At 38.9% G+C, this 18,819-nt stretch overlaps 1 protein-coding gene across 2 annotated transcripts in view; it reads right to left on the bottom strand.

Annotated features, from left to right (window-relative positions):
* grip2b (glutamate receptor interacting protein 2b) overlaps positions 1-16,707 on the bottom strand; it is a 260,488-nt gene extending 243,781 nt beyond the window's left edge. For both annotated transcript variants that reach the window (XM_063473715.1, XM_063473717.1), the window contains exon 1: positions 16,437-16,707. In XM_063473715.1, coding sequence (XP_063329785.1) covers positions 16,437-16,491 — 55 coding nt within the window. In that variant the 5' untranslated portion in view covers positions 16,492-16,707. The remainder of the gene's footprint in view (positions 1-16,436) is intronic.
* Between the last annotated feature and the right edge of the window lie 2,112 nt (positions 16,708-18,819).

Here is an 18,819-nt window from a genome sequence, read left to right as displayed (position 1 = left end):
CTGACTGAGTCTCACACATTTGACACTTAATCATGCATATACAGGAACTCACAAAGCAACATGAACTAATCTGTCACCAACAACAAAGTCACATGCATGGACTGCACGTTCAGCAACTGACAAACATCCGCTTTGTACTAAATAAACACGGGCGCAAATATACACACATGCACAGTGCTGCAGAAAAGGCCAAAAGGCACAACTCTCTGTGGAGCTGCCCTGTCTGTCTGTAGGTCAGTCAGCTAAAAGTGGAGAGCAGACGGGGCCACGCACAAACATACACAAATAATCACACATGCTTACACACATATCTCACACTTTCTCTTCCAAAGAGAGGAACAGCCACACACATGCACAAACACACAGTGCAGTGGGTACTTTGCAGCTACTAGGATAGAGGCTGAATTGAGTTTAAGGACATTTAAGGATGCAAAAAGCAAAACCATGTGTCTGCCTGGAGACTGTGGAAAAAATCAACGCTTAAACATATATTAAAAAAACAGGATTTATTCACTATTAAAGCAGTTTCAGTGACAAAATATCTATCTGTCTATCTAGGTTAGCTTAAAATAAACCATGCATCAAACTGTGAAATGCATTCAATAAATAGTTAAGTTGTGCAATAAGTCAAATGTCCAATGGTTTGCTGAACTACATCTCCCTTGTGGTTGTATGGCCATTACATACAATTCATTGTATTCAGGCAATAATAAATTCAACTGTGGCTTCCCCATTTATCTTGTGGATGCATGTTTATACAAGTCAGGAAAATGGCTCATTCTCAACCTCATCTGTCCTATTTCACTTTGTGATAGAAAGTTTACAAAGTTTACTTGACAGTTGAATTCAAAATGCAATTCTTCCCGCCGTCTTTTTCCCTCTTTATTATCCCTTGTGGTGTTTTTCAGTTGTTGTTTTTTTATTTACTTTTTTTTATTAGAGGAAACAGACTGATGTAATTCTTACAAGCTTTTCTGATCCACACAATTTTAACTGAGTTCACTGAACCTTCACAAATATAGGACAAAAGACTGAGGTCTGCTTTTTTGTTAAGAATGTGACACGTTACATAGCAGGTACTGATGTCTATTTTTTATGTTGCTTGTTTTGTACTGTTTAAAATATGGAGTTAACGCAGATTCTTTGAAAACCACAAGAAATTGACTATTGCTATTTTACACAATGTAAAATGGCAATAGTCACTTCAGAATCACAACAACAGGAAATATTACAAGCTAGTGCATCATAGGGACCCTGCTATGTAGGACTCATGGCGCTGTGTTAACCTGCGTAGATCTTTTGTTAAGCAGGATGGATTGTGATAATTCAGCCAAAGCAGATGATTTAGAGATATCCTTGTATGCAGTCCTCTAAGAAAAGCATATAGAGTGATGGTCATTATGTTATGCATAGTTGGGGACACATGTACATATATACAGTTTACCAGGAAGATGTAAAATCATATAAATTTAAATATATTAAAAGATGTTATATGTGAAGATAGTGAGCTCTTACATGTGAAGTAATGGCTTCTTGTTTTTAACATTTGGTTGCACTTCTGTACAAAGAAGTTGCTGTGTATGACTCCTGTCTTCTCTGTAGCAGGGGCTAAGCTGAAACACCAACAGCAGCACAAACCACAAGAGAAACCCAAAGGACAGGCTATTCCACACAATCATTTGAAAAGGGATGTTTTCAAAGCACTCTGTGCAGTGCTGACACATTTCAATCAGGTTCAGTTCTGGACTAGGCCACTGCAACACCTTAATTCTTTTTCAGCCTTTAAGTTCTTACTGGATCATTTGCCCCATTAACTAAGAATGCATATGCACAAATTGTGTGTATGATCATATCATGCACAAATCAGTGATTGCTCAAGTTTGTTGGCTCAGAGTGATACAGATTTACTAATGTATGCAAGGGGAGAAAACCAAAATAGGCCGGTATACACATATACTAATGGAATACTTATTTCCATCCTTTCATCCATCAGTCCATTTTCTGCCACTAATCCAGGTTCCAGTCACAAGGGCAGCGGTCTAAAAAAAAGAAGCCCAGATTTCCCTCACCTCAGCCACCTCTTCCAGGTCATCCGATGGGACAATGAATCGAACCCAAGCCAGCCAAGAGATGAAATCTCTCCAGTGAGTCCTGGGTCTGCTCTGGGGCCTGATGTCCAGAGCACATTCCCCAGAAGATGTCTAGCAGGCATGCTAATCCATTTCATTCTTTCAGTCACTACTCAAAGCTCATGAAGACAGGTGAGGGTATGAACTCTATGACCTTGGAGTTAATTTGCAGGGATGTACACTTCTGGGATGATTGCAGCATTGTTTTAACACACACCTAAATACTCAATAGTAGCAAACTGATCACTTATTCCATTGCATTTGATTACTTTCACTCTTAATTGCTATTGAATCATGGGATGTACTTAATTCCTCACAGAACTATACATAGATAGACTACTAGGCCAAGTGAAATATTTCTGTATTTTGGCATAACCCCTAAATAAGGGCATACTGCTACAATATGAAGACGTGTGGGTCTACAAAACATTATATAACACCTATGAACTATCAAAATACTATAGCTGTCTGAAACTGTCTAAAGCCACTGCCCAAAATCACGTCATTAGAAAGTTACGGAGGTAGGGGATTTCACAAGTACAACTACGTAACAACTACTACTTTCAGACGATGTCTCAGCAATCAAAAATTGTGTTTACAATAACAAGCTGACCAATGGCATTGAAATAACTGTCCTCTCATGATGTTCCCTGTAGCTGCTAAGGGGGATTGAGCACTAATTCCCTCAATCCCTGTTCTTCAAGCTTTTGATATTTTTCTCTCTCCTTGTGTTTTGCTTCATTTCATTTTTGTTTACTCATCTTTATCAAGAGAGAGAAGCACTGATGCAATTTTGCTTTTTGATGCAATGAAATGCAGCTTTATGATTCTGCTACTGAATCAATAAAAGGGCACTTTAAAACTCAATTATCTTTTTTCCCCCCTTTCCCCTCTCACACTCACTCATGACTTTGTATCTATCTGGAGCTCATTGCTTTTCCCATCTCTCTGGCTCTGAGCTCGCCCCCACTTTTACTCCACCACTAGCACTACACACACAATTCTCTTATCCTCTGTGATAGTGCTGAGCTCTGGCTTATGTAGTGGAACTTGCAGCAGGATTTTGGATTGTAATGGAGAGGATAGTCCAGATGAAAGGTGGGGAAATGTAGCACTATATAGGCCTTTGCAATTTCTCATTAACCAGACGTTTATATGAAAAGCTGTTTTCATGGTTTTCCAAACACTCAGAAAGGTTTGACATGGGCAATGCAACCACAAGTCCAAAAATGGTATTATGGATAACGTTTTGATAAACTGTTGTCTTTAATAATTTTTCAGCGTAACAGCTGTCATTATTTAAAAAAAACATTAAAATAACTTGTTAAACAAGTTATTTTTCTTAAACCTATCGCCGAATGGAAGCTTTAAACATCAACAACAAAGACTCCATTCATGTATAGGGATTTGATAAAATGGTGGGTTGATATTTTGTGGTTCAACAGAGAAGTTTAGAAGTTTCAGCAGATTACAGTGGAACAATCTAAAATCTTCAAAGAATAGAGGGTTTATCAGGTAACTGCAGGGCTTGAAAGAATGACATGCAGAAAAGCAATGTGGATATACTTGGATGTTGCAATAAAACAGAGGGGTATATCAGGCCAGTGACTGGCAGTGAAGCAGGGATTGCAGCAATTTACATTTAGAATGCAGTAAGGACAAATGAACAGGAATGCGAATGAAACACCCAGCTCAAGGCAAATGATTGCCTCTGCTAGTAAATAGCAACAGCAGAGATGCAGATAGACATAACATAAAACATAAACTTATAGCGTATTAAAGAGCAGTACACTACATGCAAAAGACAGAAATGAGGAAAAAGCATTGGGTTTTTGATGAGCATATACAGTAGAAATAAGGAAAAAACAGTTTATGTGTCTGTAAAGCAAAGACAAATAAGGTGGAAGGAGATGAGCAAAGGCAGAGAGGTACGGCTACAATGACAATGGGGAGAAAAGATAAGACAGTGTGATTAATAGAGGTGTCTTGGTGGTCTGGCAGTTTTACTGTGTAACAATTAAATTCAGTCAAGAACTTGTGTTGCACATCAACCTTATTTTTCTGTTGCTCTCAAACACCTCACCATCAAAGAGTGATCAGTTAAATAAAGCTAAATCATAATAGTATTTAGAAATGAGGTCAAATGCACATAATGGCAAGGAAGGGGAAACAGTCCAGATTACAGCAAAGCCCTTTACCATATTATGGTAGAAGGAAAACACCAGCAAGCTGCAGTGTTCACCATCTTGACTAAGAAGACTTAAACCAAGAAATCATCTGTTTCACGAGTCTTTTCATTGAGGTCCCTTTTTGAGAAACAACGTTTTTTTGTTGCTTGTAGAATTAGTAATGTGGCTCAAAATTTCATATTGCTGACCATGACTCCCTTCTTCAGCTGGCAAAAGAAAGTACATACCTCAGTAAGAAGTTTTCTTTCTTTCTACTTTTTTTATCTCCCAAAATTATCACTTTTTTTGGTCAAATTCGTCAACACGACTTAAATAGATTTAAATGACCCAAGGATAATGAAACTAATCAAGAAAATTGTAGTTGTTCTTACTACAAGAGACTTTCATGTGGACAACTAAGCCAGACATACCAGTGCTTCAATAAGCAATCAGCTCAGGACAAACACAACAGACCCCATGTCATTTTTTGCTGAATTTTGGCAAACACAACTTTAATAGATTTGCTGAGTCGATTACTGATAATAATAAATAAAACAACATCTGGATTATCAAAATGAGCTTGGTTGGTAGAAGATATAACTATCTATGCAGGGAAGGAAATAATTCTATGGTTGCAAACTGCAGAGGGAAAAGAGCACAAGATTAAATATGATTGGGGCCAAAAAGCAGGAGGGAAAAAAACAAAGGAAAAAAAAAGAAGAAAACATAAATAGTCTTCAGAGAAGCATCGAAAAAAGAGAAAATAGTAGAAAAAATAAAATATGATGAAAAACATTCTTCCATCAGGGGTGAAACACACAAAAAATATTGTGGGAAACAGTAGAAAAGAGAAAGCAGGAAATATAAAAGAAGAGAAGAAGGAGAAAAGCAAAACAAAATAAAACAATGACAGGCAAACAGATAGGATGCACGTGGGAATAATGTATGACAAGATTTTAAAAAAAGAGATGAGGAGGTGGAAAGACGATAAAAGAGAGAACACAGAATAAGAAAAGAAAGAATCAAGGATACTGGGAAAAGAGACAAGAAAAATGAGACCGAGATGAGAAGAGGAAGAGAAGATAAGAGGAGGGAAGAGAGGAGCATTTGTTGTTTTCGCTGTGCATGAGTCATCGTCAGATCCTATTATGACTGAAGCAGCATTACTGCTCTCACCCACTGCTAACCTACGGCTACATGCCTTCTACCCCCCACTCCCCCAACCCACCCTACACACACACAAACTCACACAAAGAGACACACACAGGTTGTCTCTGCTATTTATGTGAGGACATCGAAAAATGCCAAGGTAACAGCTTATCTTCTGGGGTCCACAAAAATACATTAACAAGATTACAATTTACAGATACACTGACTGTAAATACGATTAGGACTCATAATACATTGTATTGTTTTACATTTGACACTAAAGTATTTCCCATTACTTGCAATTTGTTTTTGTCAGCCTTGAACCTTACAATTCTATCAGTGCCTTAACCTACACAGTAAAACAATAAAAAACACTATAACATCAAACAGAATTGCCTTGGTGAAAACTATTACCAGTGAAAAACAGTGCAAAAATTTCAGCATTACAATGAATATAATGCCAGCTCAATGTACCTGTACAGTAGCATTAATTAGACTGTAATGTAATGTGCACAGAATTCCCAGAGAAGGAACCTATAGTCTGTATCTTTCAATAGCATTACTGTAAAGAAACATTAGAAAGCCAACAGAAGGTGACATGTTTTCAAAGCACGGTCCACACATGAAGGTGAGTGTACTCATCATAGGCAAACATTCTAAAGTATCTCTATGTAATCTGGCTGTTAGGGTTGCTTCAGCTTTGGCTTGGACACCACAATATTAGAGAGACAAAGCCAGTCTTGGACCAGGAAGTGAAGTGCATTTCCATAACAGATGGAATAAAAGTAGCATCTTTGGAAGCAAAGGATCCAAAGTTCTTGGAAAGATTATAGTAGTTAAATACTGTACTAGTTCACAGCTGGATCAGATCAAACATTGTTTTTATTTTTTTGTTTGTTTTAGCTTCTGCAATATCTAACTTCAAATAACCTATGTTTATATTTTCCCAAAAAGAGTCGTCCTGTGGGTGTGAGTGAAAAAAGACTGGTTTTTTTTCTGATCATAAAAGAAGTAGTGTGACCTTGTTATAACTTCAAATTATTTTCTAATTATCTTTTCTAATTAACTAAATACTTTCTGTTTGTAAAACTTAACTACATTATAACCATAATAGTGACAAATCAGATAACCATTTAAGAGTCACAATAGTCGAAAGAATATGTGCTACTTAAATATGTAAATAAATAAAAAGATGGACTTGGGTTAAAGGATTGATGATTTCAGTTTCAAATGACCATTTTGTCCTCAAAAAATTACAGACAATGTTGTTGTGACTTGGCACTATATGAATCAAACTGAATTGAAAAATTGCACTGAACTGATTTAAGTGTTCCTTTTTTATCAGTATAATTATTCCCATCTGCACACATTTAGAATTGGAAGCATGACTCCATTCAAGGACCTCCTCGACCCTTTGCATGCAAGACACGGGTTTGGAAAGCACCGTAAACCCCCTAGTACAGAACAAAGCAGACATCAGTGTGAACACACATTATACTTGTTTGCTCAGACAATGCATGAAAAGCATGATCTGGAGCAGATGTGGGTTGCAAAGTGGCCTGCAGATGACCTGCAACTACTGACAGGCTAAACAGTTTAAATACTGTGTCGTACATTAACAGTTGATAATTTATTTCTGAGCCATTAGTTGATGTGGTTTGGCACTAACATCAGTCGTTTCATGCGGATCAAATGATTTAGTTTCACTTTGTGACCTGACCAAACTAACACTAAGTTTGATTTCTAATTGCGCTTAAGCAGTCATTTTAAAGGGAGTTTAAAAAACAGCCTATTTAAAGATTATTTCAAGTGGTGGAACTGTGGCACTGAAAGGGTAAATTGATTTTCCATCCATCCATCCATCCCAAACTAAAATATATTTTAGCTTGCTTTCTAACCTTCTGCTATTTTACCATGAATGAAATGTACCATCTTTCAAGGACTGATAGCTAACTAAACATATGAACACGATGCACCAGAAAATGCTGTCTCACCAAGGAAACACTACAGGGCAAGGATAAACATAATGAAATCGTGTTCCTGAGGCCACTGCCACAAGACAAACACTGTATACTATACTCTTTCTACTCTCTGGGGCAGAGTCAGTGCACAGAACTCAGCTCAGAGCCATTATATCATAGTATAACTTGATCAAAAAAACAAAAAATATATGCCTACTGATGAAAGCCAATAGTATAAATGAAAAAAAAAATATTTATATATATATATATATATATATATATATATATATATATATATATATATATATATATATATATATATTTATTCATAGAATACATACTATCACTATCAGTCAAACATGGTTTGCACTTTTCTGTATACCCAACACACACTTCAAAGAATAACCAGCATAGTTTTCAAAGAATTTTTAAGAAAGGCATTCCTCTAACAGGAGCAACACTTGTCCCCACAGCAATAGATCTTAATAGATTTTATTGTTGCAAGAGTGCAAGAGTTTATTGATTATTATTGATTATTGGTGCAAGAGTTAATACAGTTTAATTCTATACATTCTTCAAATGTATAGAACAGGGGTGGGGAACTCCAGGCCTCAAGGGCCGGTGTCCTGCAGGTTTTAGATGTGTCCTTGATCCAACACAGCTGATTTAAATGGCTAAATGACTTCCTCAACATGTCTTGAAGTTCTGCAGAGGCCTGGTAATCAACTAATCATTTGATTCAGGTGTGTTGACCCACGGTGATATCTAATACCTGCAGGGCACCGGCAGGGCTGGACTGGGACAAAAAATCGGCCCGGGCATTTTGACTAGAGACCGGCCCACCAGGCATTATAGGAAAAGCCATAAAGCCTTTGAATGAAAACAACTGTGACAGTGATGTACACTGTCTTGTTGGTATATGTATGATATCTATAGATTTTATATCAGATAAAAACTTTGGTTGTAAGATTCAGATAATTACTTATTAAAAGCGAGACATGTTAAATGAGAATAAGAAAGAAAAGTATTTCTTTGTGCCCCCCCCCCCCCCCCCCCCCCCCCCCCGTTAATGCCCTACCTGGCCCCCTGGCAAAACTTTGCTAGACCCGCCCCTGCACAGTTACCAGCTGTCAGCTACTTAGAAAAGGATCCTGGTGTTATTTGTCTCTCAGGAACAGTTCATAACTTCGCTTCAACTCATTCATGTCACCTAAAAGGTAAACCTGTTTCTCCATCACCTGTTCAGCTCTGATGATTCAGTAAGGACGTCTCCTGGTTTCATCTTCATGTTTCCCTCTCACCAGATAACCAAACTGATATCATGATCAGCAGCTTTTACAGCTCTGGCCCCAGCAAACATCAGCTGATACTAGAAATTAATATTAAATAAATTCTAACAACAGCTCATCAAGCTTAAACGTGCTGCTGTTGTTTAGCGCGACATCCGCTGGTTTCTTCTTTCTGGCGCAAAGTGGGCGATAAACAAACAAGAGAGAAAAGCCGATCAGCTGATCATTGATCAGTTTCATGATTGAAGTAGCAACAGCAGAGGGAGGGGGAGAGAATGAGAGAAGAAGAGGCAGCTGTGCAGCGTAAAGACAGAATAACTCCAGCTTTGTGTCTTTTTCCATTCTAGCTGAAGTACGGGACAAACTGTGTTCATTCTCAGCTCAATACGAAACGCGTAATATTTTCTCTGAATACAGGATGATTCTGTTTTTTACGGGACAGTTGGCAACTCTACTAACTAACCTTATGAATAGAGTTCACTATCAGTAACATCATAGCACCCACCCAGCAGTATAGAAACTCCGTCATGCTAGCTAGTGCGCAGTACGAGTTGTTGTAACTGACTGTAAAAAGTCAGCACAACGAAAATAAACTACACCTAAACTTGGTTTATATCTGACCCAGATAGACTGCAGGTCGTAACTTCTTACCTGAAGTTCAGTTCACCTGACACTCGGACCGGCGGCCGCCTCGGGTCTGCTTCTCCTCCTGCCTCTCCTTTCCCTCATCCACCTGCTGGCCTCTGTGAAAGCTCCACCACAGCCACCACCAAACAACTGACTTATTTTTACACATCAGCCAGCATCTGGCCAATCCACCACCTTTCATTGTTTATACTATTACAACAAAACAAAAACAAAATAAAACACCCATCGGCCCATAAAAACGAAAAATCACCATCAGCCCGGTATGCCCGATGGCCAGTCCAGCTCTGGGCACCGGCCCTTGAGGCCTGGAGTTCCCCCACCCCTGGTATAGAAAAATGCCAGTCTGTAATCTTTAACAACCATGATAAACAAACAACTCCAAGATATCTTCTCTTTTTATTCTCAAATGCACTTTTCTGTTGCCTTGTCTTGTATTTTGTGTCTGTTATACAGTGTTGGGAAGGTTACTTTTAAAATGTATTCCATTACAGATTACAGAATACATGCCCCAAAATGTATTCTGTAACGTATTCCGTTACGTTACTCAATGAGGGTAACGTATTCTGAATACTTTGGATTACTTAATATATTATCATGCTTTTTTACAACTACATGAATGTACTATTGCTGTGATTTATTACTATTACTGAAAGTTATTCGCCATACCAATACCAACTAGATTTTTAAATCTTAATATAAAATGAGTAACAGTAGGGTGGACATTAGGTAAGGCTGCACTTTTTGCAGCGATCTCGTATTGAAAACTATTCTGCGAGTATATAAAACAGGTCCGCGGCTCCGAACTGTAGTAATGGGACCTCTGGCTAATATGTCAGGTTCCGTGTCGGGTTCGTAGCCGAAAACTAGCTTTACTTTGTTGTCTGTGTCAACTTTGCTAGCGAGAGACAGAGAGAGGCGTTGAAAGGCTGCTCCAACTGAACTTATTGTTTCGGAGGAAAACACGAACACAGTGTACAGTCGAGTCTTAATAGTTTACTTACAACTGGGCTCGTCAGACACTCTTCTTGGCTGCAGTGGTTATTATTATATTTACATGCTTCCAGCTCCCGTTTCTGCTCGGTGACAACTCGTACTTTTCTACTCTCCTTTTTCTCCCTCCCTCGCTCACATAACACATAATAACACATAAGGAGTATGGCAGTCCATTCTCCCTGCAGCACGGACTACACTGCCCATGAGGCTACATTCTTTAGGGGTATGCCTGTAACACTCTGCCTATTGCCTTCATATTAAATCATTTTTTAAAATATTTCTTCACGTCATTATGAGACGCGAGATTGAGACACAGACATTAGAGCCTCTTAATGCGTGTTTTGTTTGGGTTTCCACCGGCGTGGAATTACCAAAAATAGAGAGGGCATAGCCTAACATATGAAACAGGAAAATACCGCCGTGTAATCCATTTATTTCAACAAAGTAACTGTATTCTGAATACCACCTTTTTAAACGGTAACTGTAGCGGAATACAGTTACTCATATTTTGTATTTTAAATACGTAACGGCGGTACATGTATTCCGTTACTCCCCAACACTGGCTATCCTGTCACTGAGCACTTGTTACAATGGGTGAATAGTTATGAGGTCTTAATAAATAGGTTTAAGTGTCCAGTGATGGACATATAGCATGTATGTATGTCAATTACTGAAGGTACCACAGTTGCGCAAATGCAGAATTAGGGTTTCTATTCAGTTCAAACCTACAAAGGTGAATTTATATAGGCCTGGATGAGAAACAATGTCCCCATTTAACCCAATGGAAAACAGCCAAAATGAAAATGTGGAATAATAAAAGGTAAAAGAAAGAGTCAAATAAATTGCATATCACAAGTAAAGATTCAGTAACAAGCATGTGACCAATAAAGCACCATGTTGACCATGACCTCAGGAACTCAGTAGCTGTTAGTGATTGCAAAAACACACCATGACTTATGACTTACACTGTATCTCAGAACATGAAATTCAGTGTAGTATTTTGCCCATAGTACTAGTAAGCGACACATAGGAACACTTTCCTATTTACTTTGGCTAGCAGTTCAGCAACAAGTAGCCACTGGTGTTGATAATTAAATTTCTATCAGCATACAGATGAATTCTCTTATGAAGCAAAACAGTCGAATCACAAATCATGTTACATTAGCCATCTACAATTTCCAGTTAGCAATTAAGTAGTTACCCTATTATCAAATGTTCAGCTGTTTGAAGCTTCATGCAGTATTCAGTGCTGTTACATCTGTCAAAACTAAATAAATAAATAAATAAAAGTTAAAATTAAATGCAAAAAATAAAGCAAAAAAACTTAAGCCTTACTCTGAACCATTAGATTTGTGGTGGGTACTACTTTTTTTCTCATCTATAGTTTCATTTGGTAATTTCTACCAATACCTATAAATAAACATGTATGTACATAATACTAAGTGTTACTAGCACTTTCAGTGTCCATGGTGTACCGTCTGACACATGCCAGTCTTTTTTCCCTTATCTATCTCCTCCTCTTACATCCTGAGCTCCTTCTTTGCATGCCCCCTCAACTCCCCACCCATCAGTGATAACACAACTTAGCCTTATTAAAAGGCTTTTTGGGGGGTTGAGCTCAATCACCAGCTCACAGTTTATTACACATTCACACACACAGTGGCAGGCTTGCTCTTCACTAACCAGCACATTATTTGATCTTTTAGTCTCCTGATGAATGGGATCTCTTCCTTCAAACGATAAGCACTAGAAACCAGCCCTCTATCTTTCTCCTTGATGCTCTCCTCTGTTTTTATCCATTTCTTTCTTACGACATTCTCTGTCAGGTCTCGCTCTCTCTCTCTCTCTCTCTCTCTCTCTCTCTCTCTCTCTCTCTCTCTCTCTCCTTCTCTCTCTCTCTCTCTCTGACTCTCCTTTCATTTGGCTCTTTGTACCTTTCATTCTCTTTGAGTCTTTCCCTCCATCTTTCATGCAGATCACAATCGCCATTATTATTTGAACCCTTAAATTTCTCCCCATCTCTGGCATGATGGATGGGTGTTGCATGCACAAACACTGCCCCCCTCTTTTCTCTCTACGGCACACACAAAAACACACACTCATACATGCTGACAGGCTTGCTTATCCATAATCTGTCCTTCTGCACGGGAATGAGATGTTTTGATCAAACAGTTGTTACATGGTGGTGGCGAAGCTACTTATAAATGCATTACACAGCGGTCATTTCCTTTTAACTGCACAAAACACATGCACTCACACTCTTAAACCCACACAATGCAACACAATGGTTTATCGGAAAAAAGAAGTTACTGACTCCTTTCTATTTTTCCAACAACGCTTCTTGAACGTGAAGGGACTTATTTTAGTATAAATAAGTATAAATGCCTGTGAGAGTTTTAATAGTTTTTATGCAGCCTGCTGATTTGAAATGATCATTAGTGAAACTGAAATATACATAAAAACATAAATGCGGCTGACAGCGGAAAATGACCTGACTGCTGAACCCTTTTGGATATGCCAGTTAATGTGAGCAAATGGTGATTTCTATGCATTCTAGCCCATGTTATTGATTCAGAAATTGCATACAGATTGTTTATGTACTGGAAAATATTACCATAGCAACATTTTCTGTCATCAGTCTCAGTAATGTTGCTACTTTGAGACTGTTTTTTATTTTAAAGAACACATACAAAAACAGTTGTTTATGAATATTTTTGCAGTATATTTAATACATGGGATATTAATGGCATGGCACTGGTCACAACAATGTTTACTGCAGAAACAAAAACATTTTTTGTTGCTTTGGAACATGTGGAAAATATCAAATGACTTAGGTTATCATTTTCTGAATCACTAATGTAAGCGTATTTGGTAAACTTTTCTAGTACTGGGTTGGACTCCTTATTTGTCCATACTGAAGTAAAAGCATCACACGTTTGATGATTTGTTAGCTGTAAGTCCACGATGCAAATCTCCTATTTCACCACATCCCAATGATGCTCTATTGGACTGAGATTTGTAGACTATGGAGGCTATTTGAGCAAAGTAAACTCACTCTCATGTTCAAAAACCAGCTTCAGATGGCCCCACACTTTGGGAGGCTCTGGGTTAAACAATGCTAAGGGGTCCAAAGTATGCAAAAAAAAAAAAAAATCCCCTGCACCATTAGACCACCTCCACCAGCCTGTACCAGTGATACATGAAAAGGTGGATTCATACTTTTATGTTTAGGTTTTATGTGTATGTCAAATTCTGACCCAACCAGTCTCAATGTCACACCAGAAATTAAACCCATGCATGTTGCAATCTCAGTTTCCTGTTCAGGAGTGGCACCTGGTGTGGTCTTCTACTAGCAGCAGCCCTTCTGCTTTAAGGTTCAACAAGTCATTCATTCAGAGATGCTCTTCTGCATACCTTGATCATAACAAGGTGGGGTTTTTTTTCTTGTTAGCGTTACCTTCTTTTCTTTGCTCAAAGTTGTCTGGCCATTCTCCTCTGACCTCTGGCATCAACAAAGCATTTTTGTCTAGAGAACTGCCGCTCAAAAATACTTTCTCTTTTTCAGATGATTCTCTGTAAACCCTAGAGATGGTTGTGTGGGAAAATCCCAACAGATCAGCAGTTTCTGAAATACTCAGACCAGCTCCGTCTGACACCCTCAAAGTCACTTAAATTCCCTTTCTTCCCCCATTCTGTTTGAACTTCAGCACATCTCCTTGTCTGTTCAGGCCTACAGCTTTGTATGCATGTCTGCAAGACGACCTGATTGTGGCATATTTTACTTATGTCCTGTTTGGACTATATCTTTGAAAGTGTTAATGTTATTTTGCCTTTTTGATACCTGCCCTTTATCAAGTAGATTTTTACCTGGCACATTTTGTCAACCCCCATATCTCATTCCCTCCCTCTAATATAACAAAATAAAATAAAAAAAATAAAACATTGAAGGCTGGTACAATAAGGGGCCTCAAACAGCCATTCATAGATCCATAAGGCACTTATCAATGAACAACAGTGTCACCAGCATACTAATGTAAAAGCTGCATCTCCTGCCCACTAAACACTAAGAGCACACAGCATTCTTCCACTATCTCCCTCCATCCCTTGCACTTCTCTTTCACACACATCATAAACAAACACCGTCTTGCTCTGTGTTGCCCCATATTTCTCTTTCATCAGACTCACACTAATCTTGAAAAAATTCCACCTTTTTTCACTTGGTCTCTGTCTCACACCCATACAGTAAATAAAACCTTACACCCAACACAAACATATGCACATACACACAAACTCTGGCATCTGTCCTGCCCATAAATTCTCACTTAGCTGTCCACTACCTCTCTTTCTTGCACTCACAAGTATGGATTAAGTAAACAAGTAGAGGAGTCTCAAGAAAGCAAAAACAAAAAACATGTGTGCGAGGTTAGATGGTACATGGTCTGCTAGCATTCTTTAGGCACTTGCACACTTTCTGCAACTGTGATAGAATACATTAACGTCACTGTTCCATTAAAGGGATCAGACACAAACATGTCTTCTGTGATTGCTAAACATGTAATCTTGAAAAAAAGAGCTAAGCAGACCACTACAAGAGCCTTAACTTTTTGTAAACTGGTTTTCAAAAAAGACCCTATTAATGAAGTTGGCTTACAGTTTTTGAATTCACCCCAAAGATGTTGGATGTTTTCCATTTGTTTATGAACCTGGCTTCAGGCAAGGGGGGATTTCTCATGTTGACACAAGAAACAGCCTGTTTAAAGTTAGAAGCTCCCTGGTGCTTAAAATTCGATTTTATGCTGCAGATGACTTTTTTTTGGGAAAGATAAAACCATGAGGTCACACACATACAACTGACCATCCTGTTATGCCACACACCAGCATACGTGCACACACACACACACACACACACACACACGCTAATATTGTACCAATTAATTATTTTAAATAAGACACATATTTGACTTGGATTTAAATTCAGTGTTACATACCATTATATTGTGTGTGTGTGTGTGTGTGTGTGTGTGTGTGTGTGTGTGTGTGTGTGTGTGTGTACGGGTTCGTACTATCCTGGTGGGGACCAAAATCTGACTTTTACTATCCTGGTGGGGACTTTCTGCACCGTGGGGACCAAAATCCAGGTCCCCTCGGGGTTGAAAGCAGTTTTCACACTCAAAATGCGGTTTTACTGTCAGGGTTACAATTAGGTTATGGTTAGGTTTAGGGTAAGGGTTAGGGTTAGGCATTCATTTTTAATGGTTAGGGTTAGGGTAAGGGGCTAGGGAAAGCATTATGTCAATGGGATGTCCCCACGAGGATAGCAAACCAGACATGTGTGTGTGTGTGTGTGTGTGTGTGTAAGCACAAAAATGCCCAGAAAAGGGATGCAGAACATCTTTCTCTCTCTCTCTCATTCCACTGTCAGCACCATTCTGTCTCTATGTCACATGCAACATATACTTTCTCATCTGCGCGCATTCACTTCTTAGCTACATCACGCACGCACGTGCACATTCTAGCTGACCAACATCATCACTGTCTGCCTTCTCCTGTGTTCATGCTGCAGGACCAGCACGCTGCCTCTGTGTGTGTGCGTGTCTGTGGGTCTCTCTCACTCGATTTCCCTCTATCTCTCTCTCACACACACATAAATGCGCACTAACACGCGCCCTGACCTGCCAGCATCAGTAGCCTCGCGCAATGTCTGCTGAAACGGCGGAACAAACCCGTGGTGACACGTGTGCGCACAGCGCGCAGCTCCAGCAGCCCGAGCGTATCCATGCACACACACGCGCGCACACACGCGCACACACAGTTAGTGAAGCTGCAGGTGCTTCTCAATCAACCCACAAAACGCAAACAACGCAACACACACACACACACACACACACACGCACACACGCACACTTCCAGTGATCCAGAAAACTCAGAGCACATGAAGCAGAAATCATAAAGATTCAAAGTGTCTCCAGAACCCAACTGCTCATATTTCAGCCCCAATTTAAACAGCAGGAAATCGTGCTGCCCGTGCGCAAACACACACACGCGCGCGCACTTGCTAGTGCAAACACACGCACACAGCAATTTGTTTTGTCTTCCTACCTTCCTCGTGCAACCGCTGCAGACAGAAAGTAAGGTTCCGCCGCCAACCCGGCATGGTGATGAGGAAGAGAGGTCTGGATAATGAAGAGGATGATGGTGATAATAATGAAGAGGAATGATGATGAGGGGCAGTAGATCCTGTCCGGTGGAGGTGAGGGCAAGCAGTTAAGAGCAGCCACTGGCAATATATCGCTTTCCTCTTCCTTCTTGTTCTCTTCCCCTTTTCCTCTTCTTCTCCTACTTTCTCCTCTTATGTTTTCCCTCTTGTCTGACTGCCTGTAAACGGCGAGTAGCTGCAGCTCTCCCCGCAACGACCCCTCTGACAGTCCGTGTGACAGTCGGTCCCGCTGCGGCACCAGTGGTCTTTCTCTCTCTCTCTCTCTCATTCACTCTCACTCGGTTAATAGACTCCATTCACTCCTCGCTTTAGTTCTTTCCTTATCTACTCCAAATGTGTCCTTGCTGTCTCTCCCTTTCTTTAATTTCACTGCCATCCTCTTTCTCTTTCTTGTTTCTTTCTTACTTGTTACTTTTCATATCAAAGGTTTGTTTTCCCCCTCTTTGTTCACAAAGGAAAGAAAAAACATTTCCCCCTAGCAATTTACATTAAATAAATAAATGAAATAATAAAATAGAAAAGTGGCTTTGATCACCATTTACCAAGTACTTTTTCAGTTTACATATACCAAAGCTGTACACTTTTATCTATATTGAGACTTTATGTATGTAAATACACATCTAAGCTCACACTGACCCTTAAAAGGAGCAGATGCTGGTAGTTCAGTCATTAACTCATTCTGTGACTCCAAATTTTAAATGTTGAACCCATGTAAATGAAGCAATTCAGGAATAGGGAACATCATATAAGTGGATATAAAAGGCAGAGTTGAATTTCACACTCTACGCTCACGCAGTAGGTTTAAGATGTTGTAAACAGACTTATACTCAGGCTGAAATGGGGTGGAGCTACAGTATGCTGATAATTATGTGGATCTTCTGAGTTATTGTAAGGTTTTCTGGCAACCATGGAGTAAGTTGTGCTTCTCCTCTGCATCTGAATTTAAATCCCCTTCTCTACATGAAACAAGTATGTTCCATTTGCAAGACCATATGAATAAAACAAATCAGCAGCACTCTGACTCAGCAACTGCATTAATGTGGAAAAACAGTAGCAGAACACAAATGCCTTTTCCACATTACTGCACTTAATTCTTTTCTCCTTTTAGTGAAAACGTCAAACTGCTGTTTACCGACTCCTGACATTTATGAAGTTCAAAAACATATAAATTGTAGAGAAAAACATTTTTGAAAACAAAATGAATTTGGTAGTGATGAAATATGAAAACCATACATAGAAGAACAAATGCCTGATAAAAATCAAATTAAGACCAAACTGTATGAGTTTCAAATTAGCATGACATTAATTCCAACATAACACATAACTACAGCTGACATTGTCTGCAAGTCATTGTGTAAAAGTGCCATCACGAGAAATAGCCAGGACAGTGGGTTATTATGTTTTTAAATGGCTGTGAACTCTGGGGTGTGGATTACATAAAGGGAACACTAAGTAAAGAAAAAACTGTCATCTGCATTAAATTGGTTCATTTTAAATGGGTTGTACTGGTCATTCCCAAATGAGCTAAACAGCAAATGTTTGCCAATATTGTTAAAAAAATTTTCATACAGTTATAATGCATTAGCTTAATAACCCAAGTTAACACCACCACGTTGGTAGGCAAGATAGTATAATTTCTAAAACCAGGAAACCATCAGTTTTGTTTTTCTAATAAAACAAATTAGGACTAATTAGAACTTTACTGGACTAAGTCATGTTTTATAATTTTGCTTTTGCTTTTTTCGGTTTTCATGTTTTCTTCCTTTTGTTTTTTGTAATGTCGATGTGTTTATCACATATTCTACTTTAGGAGATGCTGGTAGCCTTTGAGCAATGTAGCACAGCTTCTAAAACTTCCACAAAATCCCAATTCAAAAGCACAAGAGTTGTACTTCAGAATTTTATGAAATCTACAACCTGGCAAGCATCACTACGCAGCTACATCCCATTGTGACTGACCAGGCATGATGAGGTCAAAAAGTAAGCTCCATTTGATCTTCTTACTCAAGCTGTGTCACGCGTCTATGTCTGTCAACTTTCACGTGTACAAGCTAATGTGAATGCCTTTGATAGCTGTCCGAATCTGACTTTATTCTTTTTTGAATGATTTTCGTGTCTGGCCTCTATGTGCAACAGTCGAAGTTTAACAGAGTAGTTTAGGAACATATACAGTGTTCATCAGAGAAGAAGAATTCTACTTTTTTTGGTGAGTGGTGTAACTAGTTGTTTTGTTGAGATTATACATCTGGTAATTTTAGGTAAAAA

Source organism: Pelmatolapia mariae, linkage group LG5 (assembly GCF_036321145.2).
Source record: "Pelmatolapia mariae isolate MD_Pm_ZW linkage group LG5, Pm_UMD_F_2, whole genome shotgun sequence".
In the NCBI taxonomy this organism is placed as follows: Eukaryota; Metazoa; Chordata; class Actinopteri; order Cichliformes; family Cichlidae; genus Pelmatolapia; species Pelmatolapia mariae.
This window is presented reverse-complemented; position numbering and strand designations above follow the sequence as displayed.